This window comes from Phalacrocorax carbo, chromosome 13, assembly GCF_963921805.1.
Source record: "Phalacrocorax carbo chromosome 13, bPhaCar2.1, whole genome shotgun sequence".
In the NCBI taxonomy this organism is placed as follows: domain Eukaryota; kingdom Metazoa; phylum Chordata; class Aves; order Suliformes; family Phalacrocoracidae; genus Phalacrocorax; species Phalacrocorax carbo.
The window spans coordinates 13545950-13567785 of record NC_087525.1 but is presented as its reverse complement, the minus strand read 5'-3'; the positions used below and the strand labels follow the sequence as shown (position 1 = coordinate 13567785).

At 40.6% G+C, this 21836-nt stretch overlaps 1 protein-coding gene across 3 annotated transcripts in view; it reads left to right on the top strand.

Moving 5' to 3' along the window:
* Positions 1 to 21836, top strand: part of TSPAN14 (tetraspanin 14) — a 48554-nt gene that overhangs the window by 8391 nt on the left and 18327 nt on the right. For 2 of the 3 annotated variants that reach the window (XR_010375099.1, XM_064464854.1), the window contains exons 2-3: positions 5771 to 5868; positions 14897 to 14947. Coding sequence is in view for 2 of the 3 variants with exons in the window: in XM_064464854.1 (XP_064320924.1) it covers positions 5788 to 5868; positions 14897 to 14947 (132 nt within the window). In the remaining variant the exon portion in view is untranslated. The remainder of the gene's footprint in view (positions 1 to 5770; positions 5869 to 14896; positions 14948 to 21836) is intronic. The other variant, XM_064464855.1, reaches the window with a different exon arrangement.

The window sequence follows — 21836 nt, the reverse complement described above, 5'->3', positions numbered from 1 at the left end:
ATTTCCCTTGAACTACGTAAGATATTCATGCCTTTTAGTTGGTGCCTTTGTCAAGTGCCACTGTTGGAGCGGAAAGTCTGTCTGTTCACTTATTACTTCAGTGAAGCTGAGGTCAGTGGAGCAGAAGTAGCATAGACCTAGTAAAATTCGGTGGATAGCTGAGTAGAGTTGTACCTCTCCTCAGTGAGGTACGCTGTGAATGACTAAAATCATTTGCAGTTTGAATCTACATGGTCAATACTTGCATTCTGCAGTGTTGTTGGTTTTCATTCTGACCAGTTTGTATAAATGAAAATATGGAGGTTTTGGGTCTACTTTTGTTTTGTGGATTTTTTTTAATATTACTAGTAGCTTTGATAGCTAAGTAAGCATAAAGACTTCAGCATGTGAAAGCAAGGCCAGCGAACTATATCTTTTGGTAGCTTCTGTGTGAAGAATGGTGAAAAGTAAAATTGTTACAACTGCTATTGTCCTCTGTTGCTGCTTTTTAATTAGTGTGGGGGTGGTCCCTAATTCTGCTTGCCTCTTTCAAGTCTTCCTTCAGTGTATTTCAGTTAGTTTAAGTCAAGTGGAGCTGAAAATATCCCATGAATGATAGCTCGAATAGCTCCTTAAATTACAGTTGTGCAGGGTAGAGCTTTTATGTCTAAGTATTGGTGATGTTAGTCAGGTGGGCAGTTCAGGAGAGGATAAGAGGTGATGCTTCTTGGTGCCCATGTAGCTGATTTTTCAGAATTTAAGGTGTTGAATCTCTGAATGTTAGCCTTAAGTTCAGGGTACTTTTACATGGTATTTCAGATGCAACTCATCCCCATAAAAGTAGTGGCTTGGCTAAAAGCACATGCATAACTTCAGTGTGAGTTGTCTGTAGAGCTTGAGTGGAGCTCTTCTGAATCATTGCTTCCTTGTTTTGGGCTGGGAACACTGGTGTATCTTCCTTACAAGTTTTCCTAAGTTGCAATTTGTAGTGAATAAAGCCTGGTCGCTGAAACCTGAAACTCTTCCCATGTATAGAAGATTGGATCTGCTCTGAGGGATTTTTTTGTAGAGTTCGTATTGGAGCAACTTGTACTTGAAATGAAGTCCTCAAAGTATTTGAAGAATGGTCTTTGGCGCACTACAAAAAAGCCCTAAAAGATGGTGTCTTGAGAAAACTCTCTGGCTTTGATGTTTTCCATGGAGTTGAGAGATCTGTTATCTGCCATTTTTCTAGTAAGACAGGATTAACCTATTAGCAATATCTTGTCTTGCATCATGAGTCTTTCAGGTTAAAAAAAATACTCTTTTGTTGAATAATCCTTAGGTTTCCTCTAAGAAGGAGCAAATACTTCCCTGCTCTTCTGGACTGCAGCAGAAGTAAATCACTATACTTGTATTCCTTAAGACAAGCTTCTATTTTCTTTGTGAGGCCCCAGTTGGAGTTCCTTGGAGGCAAAATTACAAAATTAAAGATGACACATGCTTGCAGGGAGTTCCTGAATCATCCGTAGGGCTGCTATCTCTGTTTCCAGAACAGATTAGCCTGCAAAAGCTCTGTCTTTCTTGCCTTGGTGTTGCACCAGCTCGGTCCTTCCATGTGAAGGTTTGATGCCCAGCACCAGATATTGTGCTGATATGTGAAGACTCCCTTAGTGGTCAGCTTCTCTCTGGCATATGGAAAGAGCAGTCTGTATGTGCCTCTTAGTTGCTCCATTTTCAGAAGGTTCAAAGAAAATCTCTGAACATGAGTCATGAGTGGGTGAGAACTATCAGCTGACATAATGTGACTTGCTTTGTCTGAAACACAGTAGAGAAAGTTACTGCTCTATGCTGCCCACATACTACTTTAATCTTCCAAGTGTGTTGTAGTATTGCCTAACCATAGTTATGTAGCCTGTAGTTATGTAAATTAAATGAAATACTGATGAAGCAGATTTCTAGACTGGTAACAGATGCCTCCTATGTTAGGAAACATGACTGCTTTTAGTATAAACAGAGGGAAGGTGGCTGTGTGGCCTTGAGTGGATTGCTTGGTATGTTTATTTGTAGGGTTAGGGGGAAAAAGTCACACCCCTACAGAGTGTCACTGCCACACCAGCAGTGATTGTACTGCTCCATATGGTGTTTGATCTCTCAAGAAGAACCAAAGGACTCTTGAGGATCAGCAAGGAGAGTAAGTCAAATCTGCTGTTAATATAGGCAGGTGTTTCAGAAGGCAGCATCTGTCTGGGGAGCTGTGTGCTGTTACAGGACAGCTGCTTGCAACAGGGAACCAGTACTGGAAGTACGAGGCCCCCTGTCATGTCAGAGCATTAAAAAAAGCAGAGTATCTAAAAAAAGGCTTTTTGCTTTTTCATTCTGTGAAAATACTGGGATTGGTATTGACTGGGGTGTCTTGCCAGTTGCAAGGGCAAGTGAGGAGAAATGTTTTATGAGCTGGTGGTCAAAACGTTGAAGAAGGTGGGGAATGGTGCTTATCAGCAAGAGTACTTCTGATGTTCTCATTCCTGTGAATAGCTTCACTGAAGTTGGGACTTGAGCAGTTGGATGTAAGTCCCAATGCCAGGGACGGCAACTCAGCCTGAAGTCTTTTTGTTATGTTTGTATGTTAAGTGCTGAAATGCTATGCTTGCCTTTCTGTCTCAGATATTTTAAGCCTCTCTGTCTAGTAGAACCCCATTTTTTTGTGGTATTTAATGTGCTAGCTAAATGCCACCTGTTGCTGCTGCTTTTGGAGTGGTGGCAGCAGTAAAAGCAATGTGTCATAGTAGTATGTGCATTTTACAGTTGCTGCTCCTGTCTTCTGCCAGGATCCTGATTTTTTTTTTTTTCATGGGGAGGGAGGCAGGACAGTGGTAGAGGCCTCAGTGTGCCTGCATCCAGAGAATGTTTGCATTGGCAGCCAGTATATTCCTGTAATACAGGTTTACACTGATACAAATGGAGTCTTGGACTCTGCTCAGATCAATGGGGTTCTGCTGTTGTCTCCTCATGTTCCTTCTTTTCCCTCTTCCCCAGACCCATCAGACTTGCTGACTTGGACAAGTGTATGACTATTGATTGTTGAAGTATGAATTGCCATTTGGAGCTAGAGACTGAAATGAAGAAGCTGGGAAAACCAAGTGTTTGTTCCTTCTCTTGTATTCTTTCCGCTGCAGGCTTAGAAAAGTGCGTGAGAGTGGCATTTAAACAAATTTTCTTAGTCTCCTAATACTAAGATTCCTAAATGTTGTCTCTGAAGGTGGATGGGTTGAAAAGTTCAGTATCTAAAGCTGAACCAGGGCATGAGGAAACAAAACTGCCTATGTCTTAGGAACGTATATTGCAAAACTCAGCTTACGTATATGACTAGATCACATCTAGGAAAGTCCTTTCCAGCCACTGCCTGTACTACCATAAAGTACAATTTTTCTTGTTTTAACAAAGGTTAAGTGTGTTTTTTTCTATAAATGAACTGTGAGCATTAGAACCTAGTTCTAAGATGAGGTTTTAGAAGGCAAAAAACCCCCTTGTTTTCAGTGTTTGGTTAAAACTGTATGGAAATCACCATCTGAACTGTGGATATATCAAGCTCAGGTGTCAATGGTGAACATTCACACTAACAAATTTTGCAGGTATTTTTTCTGTAAGAATGTGTAATATATCCTTTAATTATTCTCTAGACTCTGCCATTTCTCTGAAACCAGCTAAGTAGTTGATTCTGTGTTCAGTTCCTTTACTGGGGCTATTGAGGAAATAACGTGTGTGTTCTGGTTTAACTCAGTTTTACTGTCTTGTATGGAATGAGGAGTAATTCCTTCTTTTAATGATTTTTCTGTCGCTGCTGTGTCGGTCCAGATGCACTGATCTAGAGTCGGCTGTGGGTAATGTATACTGAGCAACCTTGCATAGGTTGCATATGCATGGAGGCTACTGAGGTGATGTCTGGCTTTGTTACACAAATCAATCTACTTCATGTTAAGTGGATCAGAATGACTTGTGTAATAACTACTAACTTTCAGTAGGATCTGAAATATCCTCTCATGCAGACGCAGGGCATCTGAGCTTCAAGAAAGCAGAAATTCTGTCTGCTAGTCTTGCAATGTTACTTCTGTGTGCTAGGTCACATAATTTTCCATTTGTTTTTTCCATAACTACTTAAAGCTATGAAGCATTGTACCAAAATGTACCCTCCTTAGATTTTCTACATGGTCTCTACGTTTCTGAAAACTATTTCCATTTGATTGGGCAGTAAAGAAACTTCTTGGCTGAGTCGAAGAGGGATGTGTCTGTACCAAGGGAGGCCCTCTCAGTTGCTTCCAGATGGAAGCTGAGCCTGGCATTGGGAGACCTCTGGAAGGAAAATCAAAGTCTGTTTGGGGTCTCTGTCCATAGTGTCTTGGGCTGGAGATGTCTGTTGTGTGTCACTGATCTGTTTGTGTGTGCAAAGTTTGAAATATTTGTGTTGAGAGTTCAAAAAGTAAGTTCCTCCAATAAGACACTGATGGTAGCACTCAATAGCTGTCCCAGAAAATCATGTATTTCACTTAAAAGCTAATGCAAGCTGTTTATTATATTGAACAGGAGTCTCAAAGCTGACAGGTATTCGGTTCTGTTCCCTCCTTCAGTGGGATTGTTTTTTACACCCAGGTGCAGATTGCTTTGTTAAAAAAAAAAAACAACACAGCCGAAAAGTAAACCAAACCCTCCACCCCCCCACCAAACCTATTTTCCCTTCTCATAGCTGTGGATGTGGTGGAGATCTTCAGTCCTCTGTTCCATGGTGCTTGGTTTCAGACTTTGCCGGGTAGGCTTGGTTTTTGCATGCTGTCTGTGAATGTCCAGGTCAGTATAGTCCTTCAAGTCTTTTAGTTACGAGGTGTTTGAAAATTCTCTGTGCTTGCTTCCCCGTTGCAAGCCTTTCACTGATATCTTGTGGGAGTAAAACATTTACTTCGAGCAAATGGAGGGTTGAAATGTGGAACTGCTTCTTGTCTGTCACAGGCAGCACTCCTGTGGTCAGCTCTCTAGAATGTGAGGGCTGTGTGAGCACTTTGTCTTCCCTGCTCCAGCTCTTGATTTAACAGCTTGTCCTCTGTTTTTTCCTATATGTGGTATTTCTGCAGAGGTGGTTTAGTTATGATGCTCTGAAAAGCTGTAGCTCTCTGAAATATTTGAGCAACAGTTGCAGTTGAACCTTATCTCTAGTGTATGTAAGGAAGCAAAAAAAACTGAACTCTGCCGAGCAGGTCACCTCTCTAATGGTGGGGCATTTGTTCTTGATAATAAAACATCTTATGGGATACTGATTTGGTAAAGAAACCTTAAAGTGTGGAAAAGACAGAATGCAATTCCTTGTTGTATTTAGCAATCTGTAGACACCGAGGTTTTCCAGGTAACCACTTCTAATGTCTTGCTAGCTGGGTTACTGGATGTGCAATCAGCAGGGTGTGTGTTTAGACTTCTGCGTAAATCCACACAGCCATCTGTGCAAGTAAAATGGTTTTGAAGGGGAGAGAAAGCAGGTAAATGTCAACTTGCTGATGCAGATCTTACTAGGCTAACTATATAGCTAGTTTCATTTTTGGGTGTCCTTCCCTGTTACCACATAAGGGTGCTTAAAGAAGAAAGGTTTATTAAGCAACAAATACTTAGAGGGAGTTTAGGGTCAGCAGAAGTTTCTGAGCTGACTTTTTGGCATGTGGTGCAGGTTACTACAGTCATCTCTCAACAGAGCAAAAGACATCTGGAAAAAAATCCTTTTCTTAATATTTCACTGCCTAATTCTTCTCATCCTTTCTCTTCTGTGCAGACGCTGTGCTATAGAAGATGCACTATTACCGATATTCTACTGCAGAAGTCAGCTGTTGGTACAAATACTTGCTCTTCAGCTACAATATTGTCTTCTGGGTGAGTACAAAATGCAGAGACTGAAATAGCTGAGGCATACCTCATTTTTTTAACTTCCCGCATATTTCTTCAAGAGAAGAAGCTGAAATATTTACCTGAAAGCAGGAAGCTGATAATTGCTGGGTCCTGAGTGTTTTAGAATTGAAGAAGCATATCCCATGTGAGAAATTATTACTGAAAGTGGTATGGATAATGATTCCTCACAATCTTTCACCTCCTTTCCCTTTCCTCCTATCTTGCCATCTGAGTGAAGCAGATAAAACTAGCTTTCTTGTTGTGTTTTTTAATGGAGAAAGGAAAGATCTGCTTAAAGGATTTGTCAAAAGAAAATAGAGTCTCTGTTGCTGACAAGGCCTTTGACAGAGGCCATTAAATGCTGGTTGTGTTTTGGGCAAAGGTTAAAGCTACCTTAAGTGCACTTAAGTGGTATGTTAAGTTGCCCCCCTGTTAAGAGAAGCCTCTTATAATATCTCCTTTCAGGTCGTCTTTGATCTCTGTGTTGTGGTGGCTTAGCTGTAAATACACTATGCAGAAGAGATTAAAGGAACTGCTCCAGAGATGTGGCAACAGCTGGCATTGCAACATAGTCAAGATCTTAAATGTCATACTCTGTGGGCAGCAAAATTGATACTGTCTTGAAATACTTTGCTAGGGTTTAGCCTGCTTATAATGTTTGTTTAGTGTTGTGAATGCAAAAAGGGTGCAAAAACAGGTGTGTGGTTTTTAGATGTGTATGGTGGCCAAGATCACTGAAGCACAAAACTACTTTGGAAGAAGGTGATTCAAAAGGCTAGTGCATAGCAATGCAGTAGAAAGAGTTAAGGTGTCTGAGGGGGAGGTGAAGGTAAGGATGCAGTTCAGATAAACTTGGTAATTCTTTTTGGCACTTGCAGGTCAAATGTCAGGAGTTCACACCCGAAGTCATGGAAACTGCAGTCATGGAAAGGCATGGGTAGTCATGGAGAAGTGCAGTGACAGTGACTTGCCTCGTGCGAGCAGCTTGGGTTAATATTCTGATTCAGGGTTGAAATGTTTCTTAGCATGGATAGTTGCTTCTAAAGACATTTATTTTTGAAACTGAAAGGATCAGATAGTAAGAATGAAAGTATGGTATGTGGTTGAAATAACTTTTTAAAGTTAAGAGTAAAAATGGATTCTCCTGACCTGAGATCCATAGACATGCTAGAGAAAACTGTGTTCTACTTGTTTACCATGATTCCTTAAACCATGTCAACTTTTTACTACATAAAATTTAAGATGTACAGAATCATTATCCAAATCTGTATTTAACGTCAGTAAAAAAGGGGTTTAGTGTCTGAATGTAAACTGCAGGCTACAGAATCTTGTTTGTACTTGTCAATAATGAGTTGGTATTTTGCTTGATTAACCCACAAACTTCTGGTAAACTAGGCTGGTGTTTCTGCATATCTTGGCTGCTTTTGCAGTACTTAAGGTAGAAAATAAGCTCTTTTTTAATGGACGGAACTCTGAATTAATTTATAGTCATAGAAAAGTCTAGGTTTGATAGAAATTCTGGAGGTCATCTGACCCAATTTTCTGTTGAAAGCAAGACCTGTAGGGACAGAAATCAAAGAGGAAAGCTGGGAGTCTTGTGAGCTTCTTGCTCATCAATTTTCTGCTGTCTTCAGCCTAATAAAAATGTTAGAAGGCCCGGTAATACCAAGACTGCAATGTCTGAGTATTGCTGTTGAAAACCACAGAACACTTTGCTACTGTCACCACCTCTTGTTTACTAGTGCAATGTTTTAATGTGATACTGTAACATTAAGCCACAGGGGAATTTATCCTTGGGTGAATAACAGGACAGAAAACGTGTGTGGCTTGTGTGGAAACTTTTTTCCAGTAAGGGTTACTTGGCCACAATGCTGTAGTGCAAATGTTCTTTAGCGATGAGTTTTTTCCCCTAGTGATTGAGGATTCCCATCACGGCTTCATGTGTCAAAAAGGACGTGCTCAAAGGCCGCCAGCTCTGTAGTTATTTTTGTTCTGTGTAGTACAACTCCTATGTACCTGTAGTGGAGTGTGGTGCAAAGAGAAGTAATATTTGTCAAGCTGTTCTGGTTTTCAGAGAAATCACTTTAACTGGGTGGATGCTCTTGAGCAGATAGCGTGGCGGAGGTGTGGGAAACTGACACTCTCTTATGCTTGTTAATATATTAGGATTGTTTTAGACCTTTGGTTTCTTTCTAGTGGGTGTCTCATGAAGTGGAGTCTGTTACTGGCTTTGGGTAAACAACCATTGAAAATCTAAAACTTTTTTAGTCTTGACTGGGAAGACTATCAAGAATTTGCCTCTGCTTTTTCACAAGAATTAATCTTTTCCTATTTTCTTTATTCCCTGCCGAGTCATTACGTTTCACTTTTTTCAATTTTTTTTTACTGTATTCTCTTGAAGTTAATGATGAAGATTCAAGGATTTTTCTTAAAGATCATTTTTTTAAGAGATGCAGAAAAATTGAATTTGAACTACAGCTTGTGTGTTTCGGCTGATCTGTTGGCTGGAGGAATTAGTTTTCTGAACAGGTATTAGTCTTGGTAGCTTGTTCAATGAACAGTCTGAGGCTTCAGCTGAGAAGTTTTTATGAGGCTGATGTAGTAAATTACGTGTAACTACAGATCTTTTGATAAGAGTGCAGCACCGAGAGTGCAGTGCCTTTAGTTGTTGAACAAGGTATGTAAATGTTGAGTGGGAGTGTAGACACCCCTATAGGCAATGCATGAATCATTTAGCTGACACAATGATTCAGGAGCCTATGATATCCGGCTGGGATGACTAGTCTAACAATCTCTTTAATTGGACAAATCCATCGTGTGTCGAACAAAGTAAATTTACTTTGTGCCTTAAAAGAACTGAAGGACTACAAAATCAGAAGGGAAATGTAACCATGACTTGAAAAAGCAGCATTTAAGGAAGGAATGTTCATCTTGATTTGCTTTTCTTGGCTTGCAGGACAGGTGCTTGTGGGAGCCTGTTTTGTGAGGGTGGCCACTATATAATGGTTATGAGGGACTGATACTGTAAAGGCCAGTTAAAAGAACTCTTTGAGACTCAATTTTGGAATTTTAGAAAGCAGGCATTATTACAGCGCTGGATGCACAGGCAGTAATTCCTCCTGGTGTGCATACCTACTCGAGTTCATTTTAGATAGGCATGGTGTGTTAGCTTTCAGGTGTACATATGTCATACATAATGATTGATCTGAGTATCTTCTTCCATTGGTCTGTATCTTCTTTGGTTATATTTAAAGCTACAGTGTGATATTTTTTTTATTATTCACTCTGCATGCTCAAGAAGAGTGGGGGATGGTAGTCCTTTTGCCCCTCAGTTGAGTGGGTGGTCGCAATCTCCCTCTGCTGGAATTACCTTCCCCCAGTTTCTGTGGTTTGGTGCCTTCTGGGCCAAGCTGTTCCCTTTTATCACTGCTGAATGATTTGTGGTGTTCCCTTATCTTCACACCCTTCTTTGTAGCAGGATGTTTCCACTGTTAGTCCTTGAAGTTCTACTGGTTTGTATTCTTTTGGGAGGTTCTTGTCAATGGTGCATTCATTGCTAATACCCTCCTATCTGGCCCAAGCATTAGTAAAATTCTCAGGTGTTACTCCTGTGATTCTTAATTACTAATAACTCCCGTGCTATTCTGTTTCATCCAAAAAGAATATATATACGTACACATGTTTGAGGCAACAATTCTGATGCATTGGCCAGATGTAAGTTTAGCACATCCTGTCCATCACAGAAAACACAGTGCAACATTCTAGCTTTTAGCTTTTGTTAAAGGTATCAGTATGTATTTAGACAGGTGTGCAGACAGCCTTTTGCCCATTTCAGCTGTTGCTGGGTGTATGATGGTACCTCACCTGTGTCTCAACTCATGACACCGTTTATTCACAAGGCGGGTAATTTGCACAGAGTTGCATTTGTTCTGTCATGGTTACTAAAGATGCATGTTGACTTCTCTGATATAGCCCTAAAGATAATATCAGTGACTATATAAACTTTAAAATTAAATCATATGGTGGCTTAGCAAGTAGTTTACTGAGTATTAAACTTTTCAGTGGGTGGTTACTTTTCAGTTCCCATCATGTTTCGCATACAGTTCATATAGATTGGGGTGGAACAAAATATTGAACTCAGAGGACAAATGACTTATGACTTTTAATAATGGCAAGCTCATAGTTTAATCAGCCTTCAGAAATCTGTAAATCTTCATTCTTTAAGAAATTTTTTTGAGATGGGCATCTTGGCAGTAGAAGGTTCTGTTCTGCTGGCTTTGAGTTGTGTACGACTGGTTTGCGAAATCACTTCTCTATTCTTTGTGTTTGGCTTTCCCTTGTAAGAAAGACAATGGATGTCATAGGAAGGCTCTGTCTTCCCATGCATGATTTTAATGTGGGATTAATTTATTTTTGTCTTGTTTTTTAAGCACGCTAATAAGTTTTAACTTTTCCAAGTACACTTGTTTTTAATGAGTAGTGATGAGGCAGTATTGCAGCCATTAAGATAGACCTGCAGGGAGTGCTCAGAAGTTTAAGTGAAATTACCCTGTTACAGCAAGGCTGGACCTCCTCTTGAGTTTCAAAGTGTTTTGTTTTTTTTTTTTTTCAAATAGGTTCTTTGTCAGAATGAAATTAAAAGACTGCAGTAACACAAGAGCTTGGTTCTGGCACCTTTCTGTTCTGAGTCATTTTGCAATTCACAGAGTCCTCCTGTGAAAGTGGAGGGAGGAGGCAGGGAGCAGACAACTGACTCCAGGGGGAGTGCAGGGGTGCCCTGTTTTGGGGTGCAGCACTGCTCTATGCCTTCCAGCCTGCAGTTGGGAAGGCCCAGGGAATAAAAGGAGGTGCCTCAGTCACTTGTTTCTAGTGCTTGCTGCGTTGTCTCCAGCTGAAGGAATCTTTTTTGGTAGTCCAAGAATTGTACCTCAGCCAGGACATGGCTATTTCAGTGAAGTGAAGGATTGCATGTGTGCTCTGTCAAAGCCTTTTAGGTTGCGTGTGAGCTCACTGTCTCTCAGATGAATTGAGAGGAGAGGGTAAAATAGCTTTTAACTGCTGTCATCTTGATTTATCTTCTAATGCTCGGTAGGTTTGTGTTGCTCTTAAGGGTTTTTGGAGGAAAAAAAAATTCTCACTTATGCTATAGGAGATGTGGCATTTTTGCCCTGAATGTGATGAAGGGCAAAAATTCTCTTAAACCCTAGAAAAGAGTTCTGAGATGATTTTTGAAAAGAGAAGACCCAGGTAGCATAAGATTGTCTTGGCTGTTGCAGTGTATGTTTTTCAGGAACATCTAAAACAGCAAGGCTGTGCCAGGAAGAGGAAAGAATCCACCACCAGGTGGTTTCCTGCCCCTGAGAGGAAAAGTCTGGGAAAGAGACAAGGGTAGGAAGGAAGGGCTGTAGGCTGCTGATTGCTGCAGCATGGGTGGAGCTGCAATGTAAAATAAGATTCTCCAGGGGGTGGAAAAAAGGTTCTCTGACAGTAACATTTTGTCCTTAGAAAAACTGAGCGCAATAGGAATGCATTCCCATTGCTTCTAATCAGACCTTGAGGCAGGCTGACCCAAAATCAGTTTGTGTCCGAGGGTTGTATTGCAGAATTATGTTTAGCTTCAACTTAGATTTGAGAAACAAATTAGATTTGTTTTCTCAGTTAGTAGGGTGATTCTAATAGCACAGTCAAAGGAATTCGAAGTGTGGTTGGGAACGAATAATGCTTAAGCGAAGTGGACTTGTGCAGGTGAGTTGGTGTCAGTATTGCATCTCTCCCGAGCAGAGCTTACAGCTTGATGCTGTATGTTAATGTGGATTTTTTTCAATTCTGAAGCAGGAAATGACCAAATGCTGGTTACTAGTTTCCTGTTCGAAGGGGTACAGTTGAGCTGCTTTGTGTATGTTTCCATCTAACCTTTCATGCACTATATGGCTTAAATGACTGAGGCACAGAAGTGAGTTGCATAGTCCAGTTTGTTCTTGCTTACATGTCAACCAGATTCTGGTGAAAGGTGAATTTCAAAATGTCTCTTGAAGTAGCTGGATTGCTTACTCTCACTCTGGAAACACTCAGCATTGCTGCTTCTCAGCTGCCTGTTCTCCCATTCATGTGGCCAGTTAGTTCAGTGAGCTGTTGAAGGTTAAAACTTCTTTCAGTTTAGGCTGGATCAATTCCCTGGTCTGCTTTATAGCAGTCACTTCATGCCTCTATGAAAGAGTGGTAGGGAGAAGGTATTTTCCTGATGCTAATTCTGTGTAGAACTCTGTATTGGATATGCTCAATCATGCCACCTTCTGAGGTGGTTTTATCACCGTGGTGTGTTTTACAGTAGTTTTCAATGAGATACTTAAAAATATCTTGCACATGGTATTTAAAGCAAAGAAATCTCATTTCTTATTTTGTGGAAATAACTTTGCAAAAAGTGTAGTTTTGTGAAACTGAATGCTTCAAAAATATGTGCAGTGTTTGTTCAGAGGTGAGAATGAAACATCCTAGTAAAAAAAAAAATCTACTTTCAGACAGGCTGCCCAGAGGTGGTGGAGTCATGACCCCTGGAGGTATTTAAAAAACATGTAGCTGTGGCCCTTTAGGGCGTGGTTTAGGAGGCCTGGTGGTGTTAGGTTGGTGGTTGGACTTGATGATCCTAGAGTCTTATAGGAGTCTATAATTAAGAATCAATTACCATCTTAATTGAGTTGTAATAATAATGAAAGGCAGCCAGTCTGAAGAGGACACCCTGTTTGTATATTCAATAGCACAGTATTAGTGTAACACTAACATTAGTTTGTATACAGGGCAGAAGATGTGTCTTCCCATTTCTTTTTCCCTCATATCTTTAGAAGCTCCCAAAGATCCAGCTGTCTCTACTGTGTAATTTACCCTGATTACTGCAAATTATACCAGCGGTCTTCACCTGTCTTCCAGCATTCCTGGAGCATTTGGAATGAGTGTGAAGGATGCATCAATGGCATGCACTGTGTAACTTAATGACATATAAGTTTGTTTATTGATTTTTTTCCCTATTTTTAAATCTGAAAATCACTGGTTTAAGATTTAAGGGTAATCTGGGTCAATAAAAATACTATTAAAAAAACCATGGATATAAACAGAATGAAGTTGTGCCTTAATCCAAATAATGACTTCAAATGCTTATTCAGAGGTTGAGATGAGTAGTTGTGCTTTGCTTATTAAGCAACATCTGGAAATCTAACTTAGCACCACTTTGCCCAGTTGTAACCCTTTCTGTGTGTTAGTAGTGGATTTGGTTGGTTAATCTGTGTGCTTAAGGCCTAAAATATGGCATATATTTCATGTCTGGACAGAAGTGTCTAATATCATGTGAGTAATTTTTACAGAATTATGTGAATGACGCTTTTGCAGGCCTTTTTGGCTTTCCTTCCCCCATTTCCCCCAGCAGAGTAAACCCAAAACAGCTTAATTTGCCCTGAGTGCAGTTTAGGGTCAGCAGGCAGTGAACCCAGTGGTACTTAAAATCTACACATACATTTTCTTGTGTGACTGTAAGAGGGTCCTGTTCTTGCTTCTTGCCTGTGCTGTGGGGAATTGCCTGTAATGCCTGTTTACTTCATGGGAGGTGCTGCATTTTCTGGAGGAAAGGGGCCACCTTTTCAAGGCATTTTTTCAGTCGTCGTGATTTACTTACCAATGTGTGTAAGGCTTGGCGGGGGCAGGGAAGCAACTTTGGTTCTTTATATAGAATCAGTCACTTAGGTTGGAAGAGACCTTTTAAGATCATAGAGTCCAACCGTAAACCTAGCACTGCCAAGCCCACCATTAAAACGTGTTCATAAACACCATGTCTAGCTGTCTTTCAAATACCGCCAGGAATGGTGACCCAGCTGCTTCCCTGGGTAGCCTGTTCCAATGCTTGACAAACCTTTTGGTAGAGAAATACTTCCTAATCTCCAGTCTAAACCTCCCCTGGCACAATTTGAGGCCGTTTCCTCTCATTCTATCCCATCTTACTTGGGAGAAGAGACCAACCCCCCCTCACTACAGCTTCCTTTCAGGCAGTTGCAGAGGGGGATCAGGTCTCCCCTCAGTCTCCTCCAGGCTAAACAATCCCAGTTCCCTCAGCTGCTCCTCATAAGACTTGTGCTCCAGACCCTGCCCCAGCTTTGTTGCCCTTCTTTGTTCCAGCACCTCATTTTCTTTTAAGGTTACATGGATGTAGCAGGGTAGAATGCCATTTTAAGTAGTGAGGGGGAGCTGCCCTCATTTAGGACCTTTTAGTTTGATTATTGAAATTGGATATTAAAAACAGACTTCCCTAGAATAGAGGAAGTGAATGAAAGACTAGAACAAGGATCTCCTGCTTCATTTGCATGAATATAATTCAGAAGTATTTATTTCTAGGAACGTATGAATTGGTGTAGGGTTTGTATGTTGTCAGTTAGATTCACTAATTGAAAGTAAGTGGATGGACCATTACTTCAGCTTAATTCAAAAGGGCTTAAACAAGGTAAGGATTCAGAAGACAAACTATCTAATTAGAGAAGAGGCTAATATAATGAGCCTTGACATGGAGAAGATGTGAAGAGTCAAATGTGGCTACTGTCTGGGGGTGGTACTACAAAATGACTAAATAAGGAATAACCTCAAAATGCAATAAACATTCTGAAATCTTCATTAGTGTGCAGGCAAAAGGTTTAGAGCAAATCATGGGGACAAGGATAAGTCCCACTTGCACACTACTGTGTGGAATTGTTAATTTAGTACTGGGTGCTTCTTGAGTAATGGTGAAGAATCAAATAATGAACAAATCAAAACTGGAAATCTATTTTATAAAGTACTTTAAGAAAGTAAGAATGCTATGGAATAAATGCCCTCTAAATCCTTTTTGCAAGAAATTGACTTATGGGGAGGGATGTCCCATTACTATTGTCTGAGACTACAGACAATATTTGTTTTACTTGAGTAACAGGGTTACTGGCTAAGTGTTTGAGAATGTGTTTGTTAGTATATCTAATTCATTTTTTTCTTTTTGTTTTAGCTAGCTGGGGTGGCCTTCCTTGCGGCTGGTCTGTGGGCATGGAGTGAAAAGGTAAGGGTAGAAATGACTGCCCCCTGCTGATCCTGCCCCAGTAAAACTGCTTCCTCAGGAAGCAGCAAAAGTCAATGTAGCATGAGAGCTCAGGACTGTATTTAAATGGTCTAAACTGAGTTTAGCTGGAGTTTCATTCTTGTCCCTGATCAGGTGTTAAGCTGTGGCCCTGGATGTTTAGGCCTGTTAAAGCTGTGGCCCTGGATGTTTAGGCCTGTTAAAGCTGTGGCCCTGGATGTTTAGGCCTCTTCTGCAAACTCGTAAGAGCAGGATGCTAGGGAGAATCTAATCTTTATCAATGGTCTTTATGAACTGGTTCTCTTGAAAGCATGTTTTCTAAAATATGCTTATCTACCCACCTCTTTTTATTAAAAACAATAAGCATTTGGGAGGAATGTAAAGATATCTCTTTTTATATTAAAAACCCACACACAAACCAAAACATGTTTCTTTGGGAGCATCTTTCTGTATTATTCCAATCTTAAGGCCATCTGTTGTCTTTCACATTACTCCCTATGGAGTTGCTTAAGTGATTGTGTCTACATGTAGAGGAACAAAATTGGGGAACATGAGCTAGCTGCATGACACACTTATTTTGGCAAAGGTTTCTTTCAGCTGAACAAATTCGTCGGGGGAAGTCTGTGCAAGCATGTACCTACAGAGTTCTCCTGTACCTATACCAGAAGAGCTGGTATAGGTATAGAAATGAATAGTTCACCCCCTTGTTATGACTGTAAAAGCATGGCTTTAATATGACTGCAAGCCGTAGGAAAAAGTGACAGTTACTAGCAGGGTCACTGATCTGCATCTTAATTAACAGTGGAGGGCAGGTACCCTCACTGTTCAGTTGTGCTGCTGAGTAGGAACACTTTAATTACCATCACAGTGTAACATTTCCTTAGAGTGTTTATACGCAGCAGCTACCCACATTCAGAGGTTCTGGGATTCCTCTACTTCTTGGAAGTGAAAGTTTTATTATCTTAATACTGAGGTATTTATTCTCCTCCCTGCACCCTGTGTGTGTACACATGTTCTCGGAACTAGATTAGTGGTATCATTCCTGTATAGTAAGCAGCCTGTCTCCACACATAAATGCATTTACCTCCTATTCTGTTGTTAAAAAGGATTTTCTTTCCAACGTCTTAGGGAGGGTGGTAAACGTGCGTTGAATTTGTATTCTCTCATGTTCAGACATTATCTTCTGTTCTGTAAAGAAGCACATAGGATCTTTGTGGTCAGAAATTGCTTCCTCACAACCGCTTCTATTTGCCAAATGGACTTTATGGTACACTGAAGTTACTAAAAGGCAAAGACAGACTCTTTCTGCCTTTATTTCTTAAATTTTGCATGAACTATCTCTGCTGTCTGTCCTATCTTGCAAATATGTGCTTTAAAGCTTTTCCTGTGGTTTTGAACTTCTGAATGGCTCATGAAATCTGCACATATTTTCCATGTCTGTTGTTCTGTGCTATGTGGACAGTCTTTCATACTAGCACCATTCATCAGCCATAGTGCTTGTATGCATCTGTTTATCTGTAAACATCTTGGTGAACAATAGATGGGAAGTAGGAGAAAAACATTCCAGAAGATGTGCTGCAGTGCTAAACCCAAATATAAACTACAGGTGGTCAGAGTTTTGAACATCCTGTCCATTAATGCAACATGAAGTACACTGGGTCCTTTTTAACTTCTCTGGTTTTTGTCTTTTGCTTTTTCCACTAGGACTACACTTCAGATAGATTCCTCAGCAGTCTGTTTTTTTTTTTTCCTGGATATAGATAGTGTGCATCTTTTACAGCAGATAATATATAGAAATGAGAATGCTGGTTTGTGAGAAATGTAGAAAATACTATATGTAAAAATGTTACCTACCCTGATTTGCATTACCTGTTTGAGTCAAATCCAGTCTCTTTAGCTGACGTATCATGGAGCAGTTCATCTTGAATGCCATTACGTGGCAAATGTGGGACAGCCAGGGACTGGGCTCAGCCAGCATGTGTTTATGAAAGGGAGGTCCTGCCTCACTAACCTGGTCTCCTTCTATGATAAGGTGACCCGTGTAGTGGATGGGGGGGAGGCTGTGGACATTGCCTACCTGGACTTCAGTAAGGCCTTTGACGCTGTCTCCCACAGCATTCTCCTGGAGAAGCTGGCTGCTCACGGCTTGGACGAGTGCACTCTGCGCTGGGTTAAAAACTGGCTGGATGGCCGAGCCCAGAGGGTGGTGGTGAATGGAGTCACATCCAGTTGGCGGCTGGTCACGAGTGGTGTTCCCCAGGGCTCAGTGTTGGGGCCGGTCCTGTTCAGTAGCTTCACTGATGATCTGGATGAGGGTATTGAGCGCACCCTCAGTGAGTTTGCAGATGGCACCAAGCTGGGTGGAAGTGCCGATCTGCTGGAGGGCAGGAAGGCCCTACAGAGGGACCTGGACAGGCTGGGTCGTTTGGCCAGAGCCAATGGTATGAGATTCAACAAGGCCAAGTGCCGGGTCCTGCACTTGGGTCACAACAACCCCATGCAAGGGAGGAGTGGCTGGAGAGCTGCCTGGAGGAAAAGGCCCTGGGGCTGTTGGCTGACAGCCGGCTGAGCATGACCAACAGTGTGCCGAGGTGGCCAAGAAGGCCAATGGCACCCTGGCTTGTATCAAGAATAGTGTGGTGAGCAGGAACAGGGAGGTGATGGTGCCGCTGTACTTGGCACTGGTGAGGCCCCACCTCGAGTACTGTGTTCAGTGTTGGGCCTCTCAGTACAAGGACATTGGACACGCTCCAGCACCTCAAAGGGCAACAAAGTTGGTGAAGGGTCTGGAGAATGAGTCTTATGAGGAGTGGCTGAGGGAGCTGGGGTGGTTTAGTCTGGAGAAGAGGAGGCTGAGGGGAGACCTTATCGCTCTTTACAACTACCTGAAAGGAGGTTGTAGCAAGGTGGGGTGTTGGTCTCTTCTCCCTAGTAACAAGTGATAGGACGAGAGGAAATGGCCTGAAGCTGCGCCGGGGAGGTTTAGGTTGGACATTAGAAAAAACTTCTTCACCAAAAGGTTGTCAAGCATTGGCACAGGCTGCCCAGGGAGGTGGTTGAGTCTCCAACCCTGGAGGTATTTAAAAAAAGGGTAGACATGGTGCTTGAGGATATGGTTTAGTGGTAGACTGGGCAGTGATAGGTTAGCGGTTGGACTCAAGGATCTTAAGGGTCTTTTCCAACCTTTAACGATTCTGTGATTCTAATTGGCCTGTCCTTATGATTTTGTGACTGGGTTTTACTATTCTGAACAGTCATGTAAAAGTTAAATTGCATAAAATTTAAAAACATTAAATTGTTTAATATAATTTTTTTATATTAAAGTATTAAACAAATTTAATTGAAACTTAAACATCTACACAATTAAAAACTGGACAGATGTTAGTATCTGTCACCCAAGAGATATTGCAGGAATCACTAAGAGAAAATGAGTTATAATAAATTGTTAATAGAAGCAAGGTGAATAACACTGATCCCTCTCATCAGGAAAACTATTTTTATTGGTAAAATAATTTCAAGAAAGATGATCTGGGAAACCAGAGACTAGTGAGCCTAACTTCATTCTAGCAAGTTCATGGCTAATAACAAATGAAGAGGGAGCACTCAGTCTACTTCAAAGCGAGACTCTTATTTAGAGGCACTTCAAGAGCATGAGAAATTGACTGGAGCCGTGTGAAAGCTTATTTAAAAAAAGACAAATGCAAAATCCTGTGCCTGAGGTAGAGTAACCTCATGCATCAGTATGGGCTGCAGGTTAACTGCATAGAAAGCAGCTTTGTGGGGAGGGGGGAAAACAAGGAAAACCCTTGATGGTAAGTTGAATATCAGGTGTGCCCTTGTGTCAAGGCCAACAGCGTGCTGGGCTATATTAGCACCAGTGTTGCCAGTGGCTGAGAAGAGCTTCATATGACAGTATTCATCACCCTTGAGTCTGCATCTGGAGTAGCATGTCCATCTTCGGGCTTCCCTGTGTCAGGCAGATCTTTTCCAACCGTAACCTATTCTATGATTAAGTGTAATTGTTCTTTAGTCTGCTGATCTTTGTGTTTCTACAGAGAGCTATGTAAACCGTTTGAAGGTATGTGTGTATAACTTCTGTTGTCATCAGTGACAGTGTGACATTGTGACAATCAACATCCAGTTTACAGGGCTTCATTATAAGAAATCAACTTTGCCCTTGTCAGGTGTATTTTGTAGTTTCCATGCTAGTTATATCAAACCAGTAACTAGTTTGGCATTTGTTAATGGGCTGTATTAGAGGTTTTTTTCCGAGACAAACCATGTTTGCCCTCTGCCAACACACTTCAGTTGAGATGGTGGCATAATGCTTACAACAAACATCAAAAGAAAGTAGAAAACAAGTTAAGCATGTACAGTTTAACTCTGAAGTCACTGTTCTAAGTGACTGAAAGGAGAACTTAAAGGCTGAGGTTTATTCTTCGATTTTTTGATGCTGACTTCAGGTATCAGACTTGATATCTATATACCTTTACGAAATATAGGTGCTGCTGTGAAGGGCAGCCTGTGCTTCAAAGAGCCTTTACCATCCTGCAGATGGCACAGGCAGAAGCATCCTTAGACAAATGAGTAAAGTGGGATGAGGTAGTCCCCTGAGATAATTATTTTGTTTACTTCCTTCAGGATTTTTCACTTAACATATTTTGTTAGGCAAAAAAACCTCTCGACTTTCTTTTCAAAAGAGAATGTTGTAAACATCAAAAGTGAACATGAAGAAACTGTTGTGAACCAGCAACATCTGAGGGTGAATAATAGAGCCCAGTTTCTGTCAACTTTTCTTCATAACTTGCTTTGATCAGAGGAAGTTTTCTTCCAAAAGATGTTGCTTGAGCAAGTGAGATTGTCTTGAAAAAAACTTGAGTTTGGGCGTGAGAAGGAGATGGCTGGAAATAGTTGTGAAAGTTTCCACATCCTGGTTGTACAGTGTGTGGTTTCATAGTGTATTGGTTCTACAAAGACACTGAATTAGCCTAGCTAATCTTGGCATGTCTTCCTTGATTGTGGGGTCTGAGCCAAGGTTTGATTAGGTGGGACTCTCATAATTAACCCAGTAGACCAAGTTTGGTAGTTAGCTGTAAGGTCTTACAGTCTGTAAGAATAGAAATGTCACTGGTGATGCAAACTAGAAGAGTCTTTGCTTCCCAAGACTTTCTGAATGCTGCAAAAGCTATAAACTGTGACCACTTTTTCGTTGGCTATTTCAGCTGTTAGTCACCACCTATTGCAAGGCAATTCTGAATTCTGCAGTTCAATTATTTTTTCTTTTCATCCCTTCAAGTTTTGATAAAAACAACTCTGTCTTGCTGTTGCCAAATTAACAGCTCTAACAGATCTTGTGTGGACCATAACATGAAAGATGAGCTCCAGTGTAGCACTGTAGAATAGTTAATCAGGGTCTTCATCAGCTCATGAAGTTTCTCCATGTGCACATCTTCTTCTAATGCTGTGTTTTGAAGATGTTATTTTTGTTAAGTAAGCACTTAATTACAGCGATACGGATTTTTCCAGGGTGCTCTCTTAGGATGTATATTCTTTGCACTTAACCCTAGCACAAATACCTGAGTAGCAAGATGAGAATTTACATTCCCTTGACAGAATTAGACTGCTTCTATGCATTGTTTTGAGTCTCTCTGATATCTTTCTCTTGTACTAAATGTAGTTAGCTTGAATATACTTTCTGAAGAAAAAAAAACCAAAAGGTAGTAAACATGTAATGATAGGACGTTGTACTGTGCTGATTTTTGTTACTTTCCCTTTAAAACAGAGAAATATTTCTGTATTAAAATGTTCTATGTTGCTGATGAGTTGATGAACACTCTGTTGCAAGGCTACCTGCATGTCCCTAAAAATCATTCTTGTTGACTTTGTTTCAGCTGTTCGTCTATTCTGTCTTCATGTTTCATCTTGTTCTTGCACATTGAGAAGCTTGTGCTATATGTATTTGATGGAATTTTGATGGTAGCTAGTATATAAACTTAATTTCTTTAAAACCTAATCTAGAAATGTTAAGGGCTTCACTGTATTCGTATTACGTTTACATAGACTTAAAAATTCTGTCCTAAGATCTAGACAGACAGGCTTAATAGGTAAGATTATTGTCAAGATAAGTGGTGTCTCTGGATAGTTAAGAAAATATTGGTGCTAAATTGTGTAAATTGCAAGTATCTTAGACAGACTAGATAACTTCTTTTGGAGTAAGAATTTTATCTGGGGTGAAAGGGGAATATTTAGAGTATAATTCTGTATTTCTGCATGATTTTGGAGGAGCATTCCTGAGACAATATATTCAGCACTAACTAAATTGAGAGGAAGAATTTGCTTCCTTTGAAAACCAAACCAAGATCTCGTTCCTCTCCCTTAAAATGTCACCCGTAACCTGCTTTGTAGTTAGAATGTCTCTCTGCCATCAAATATTAGGACTGGAAAAATTAAGTTCTTAATTTTTTTAAGAGGCTTTGAAACTGAGTGCCCTTCTGATTGATACATTTCAAGTTAATAAAAAGCATTAATTCTTTTGCCTTGAAACTAAATGAATATTTAGTGATAGTATTGAGCTTTTGGCACCATCTTGTGGAAGCTTGTTTGGCAGATAGACCTAGGAGAATGTAATCTGAGAAGCTGACTGCACTGGACTTGCTTATTAAAAGAATTATAGCTATAATTTTGCATTCGTACTTCCTCCGATAGGGTTAAGAGAATTGGTATTGTCATAACCATTTTACAAGGCTTTTCCATGTGGGTTGCTGTTGGCGAGCTCAAGGGTTTGCATCCAGTTCATTTGGAATGATGTAGAAATCATGGACATCCAGAAGGAATGTTAAATGAAAAACATGCTTATAGTGGTCACCTTTTA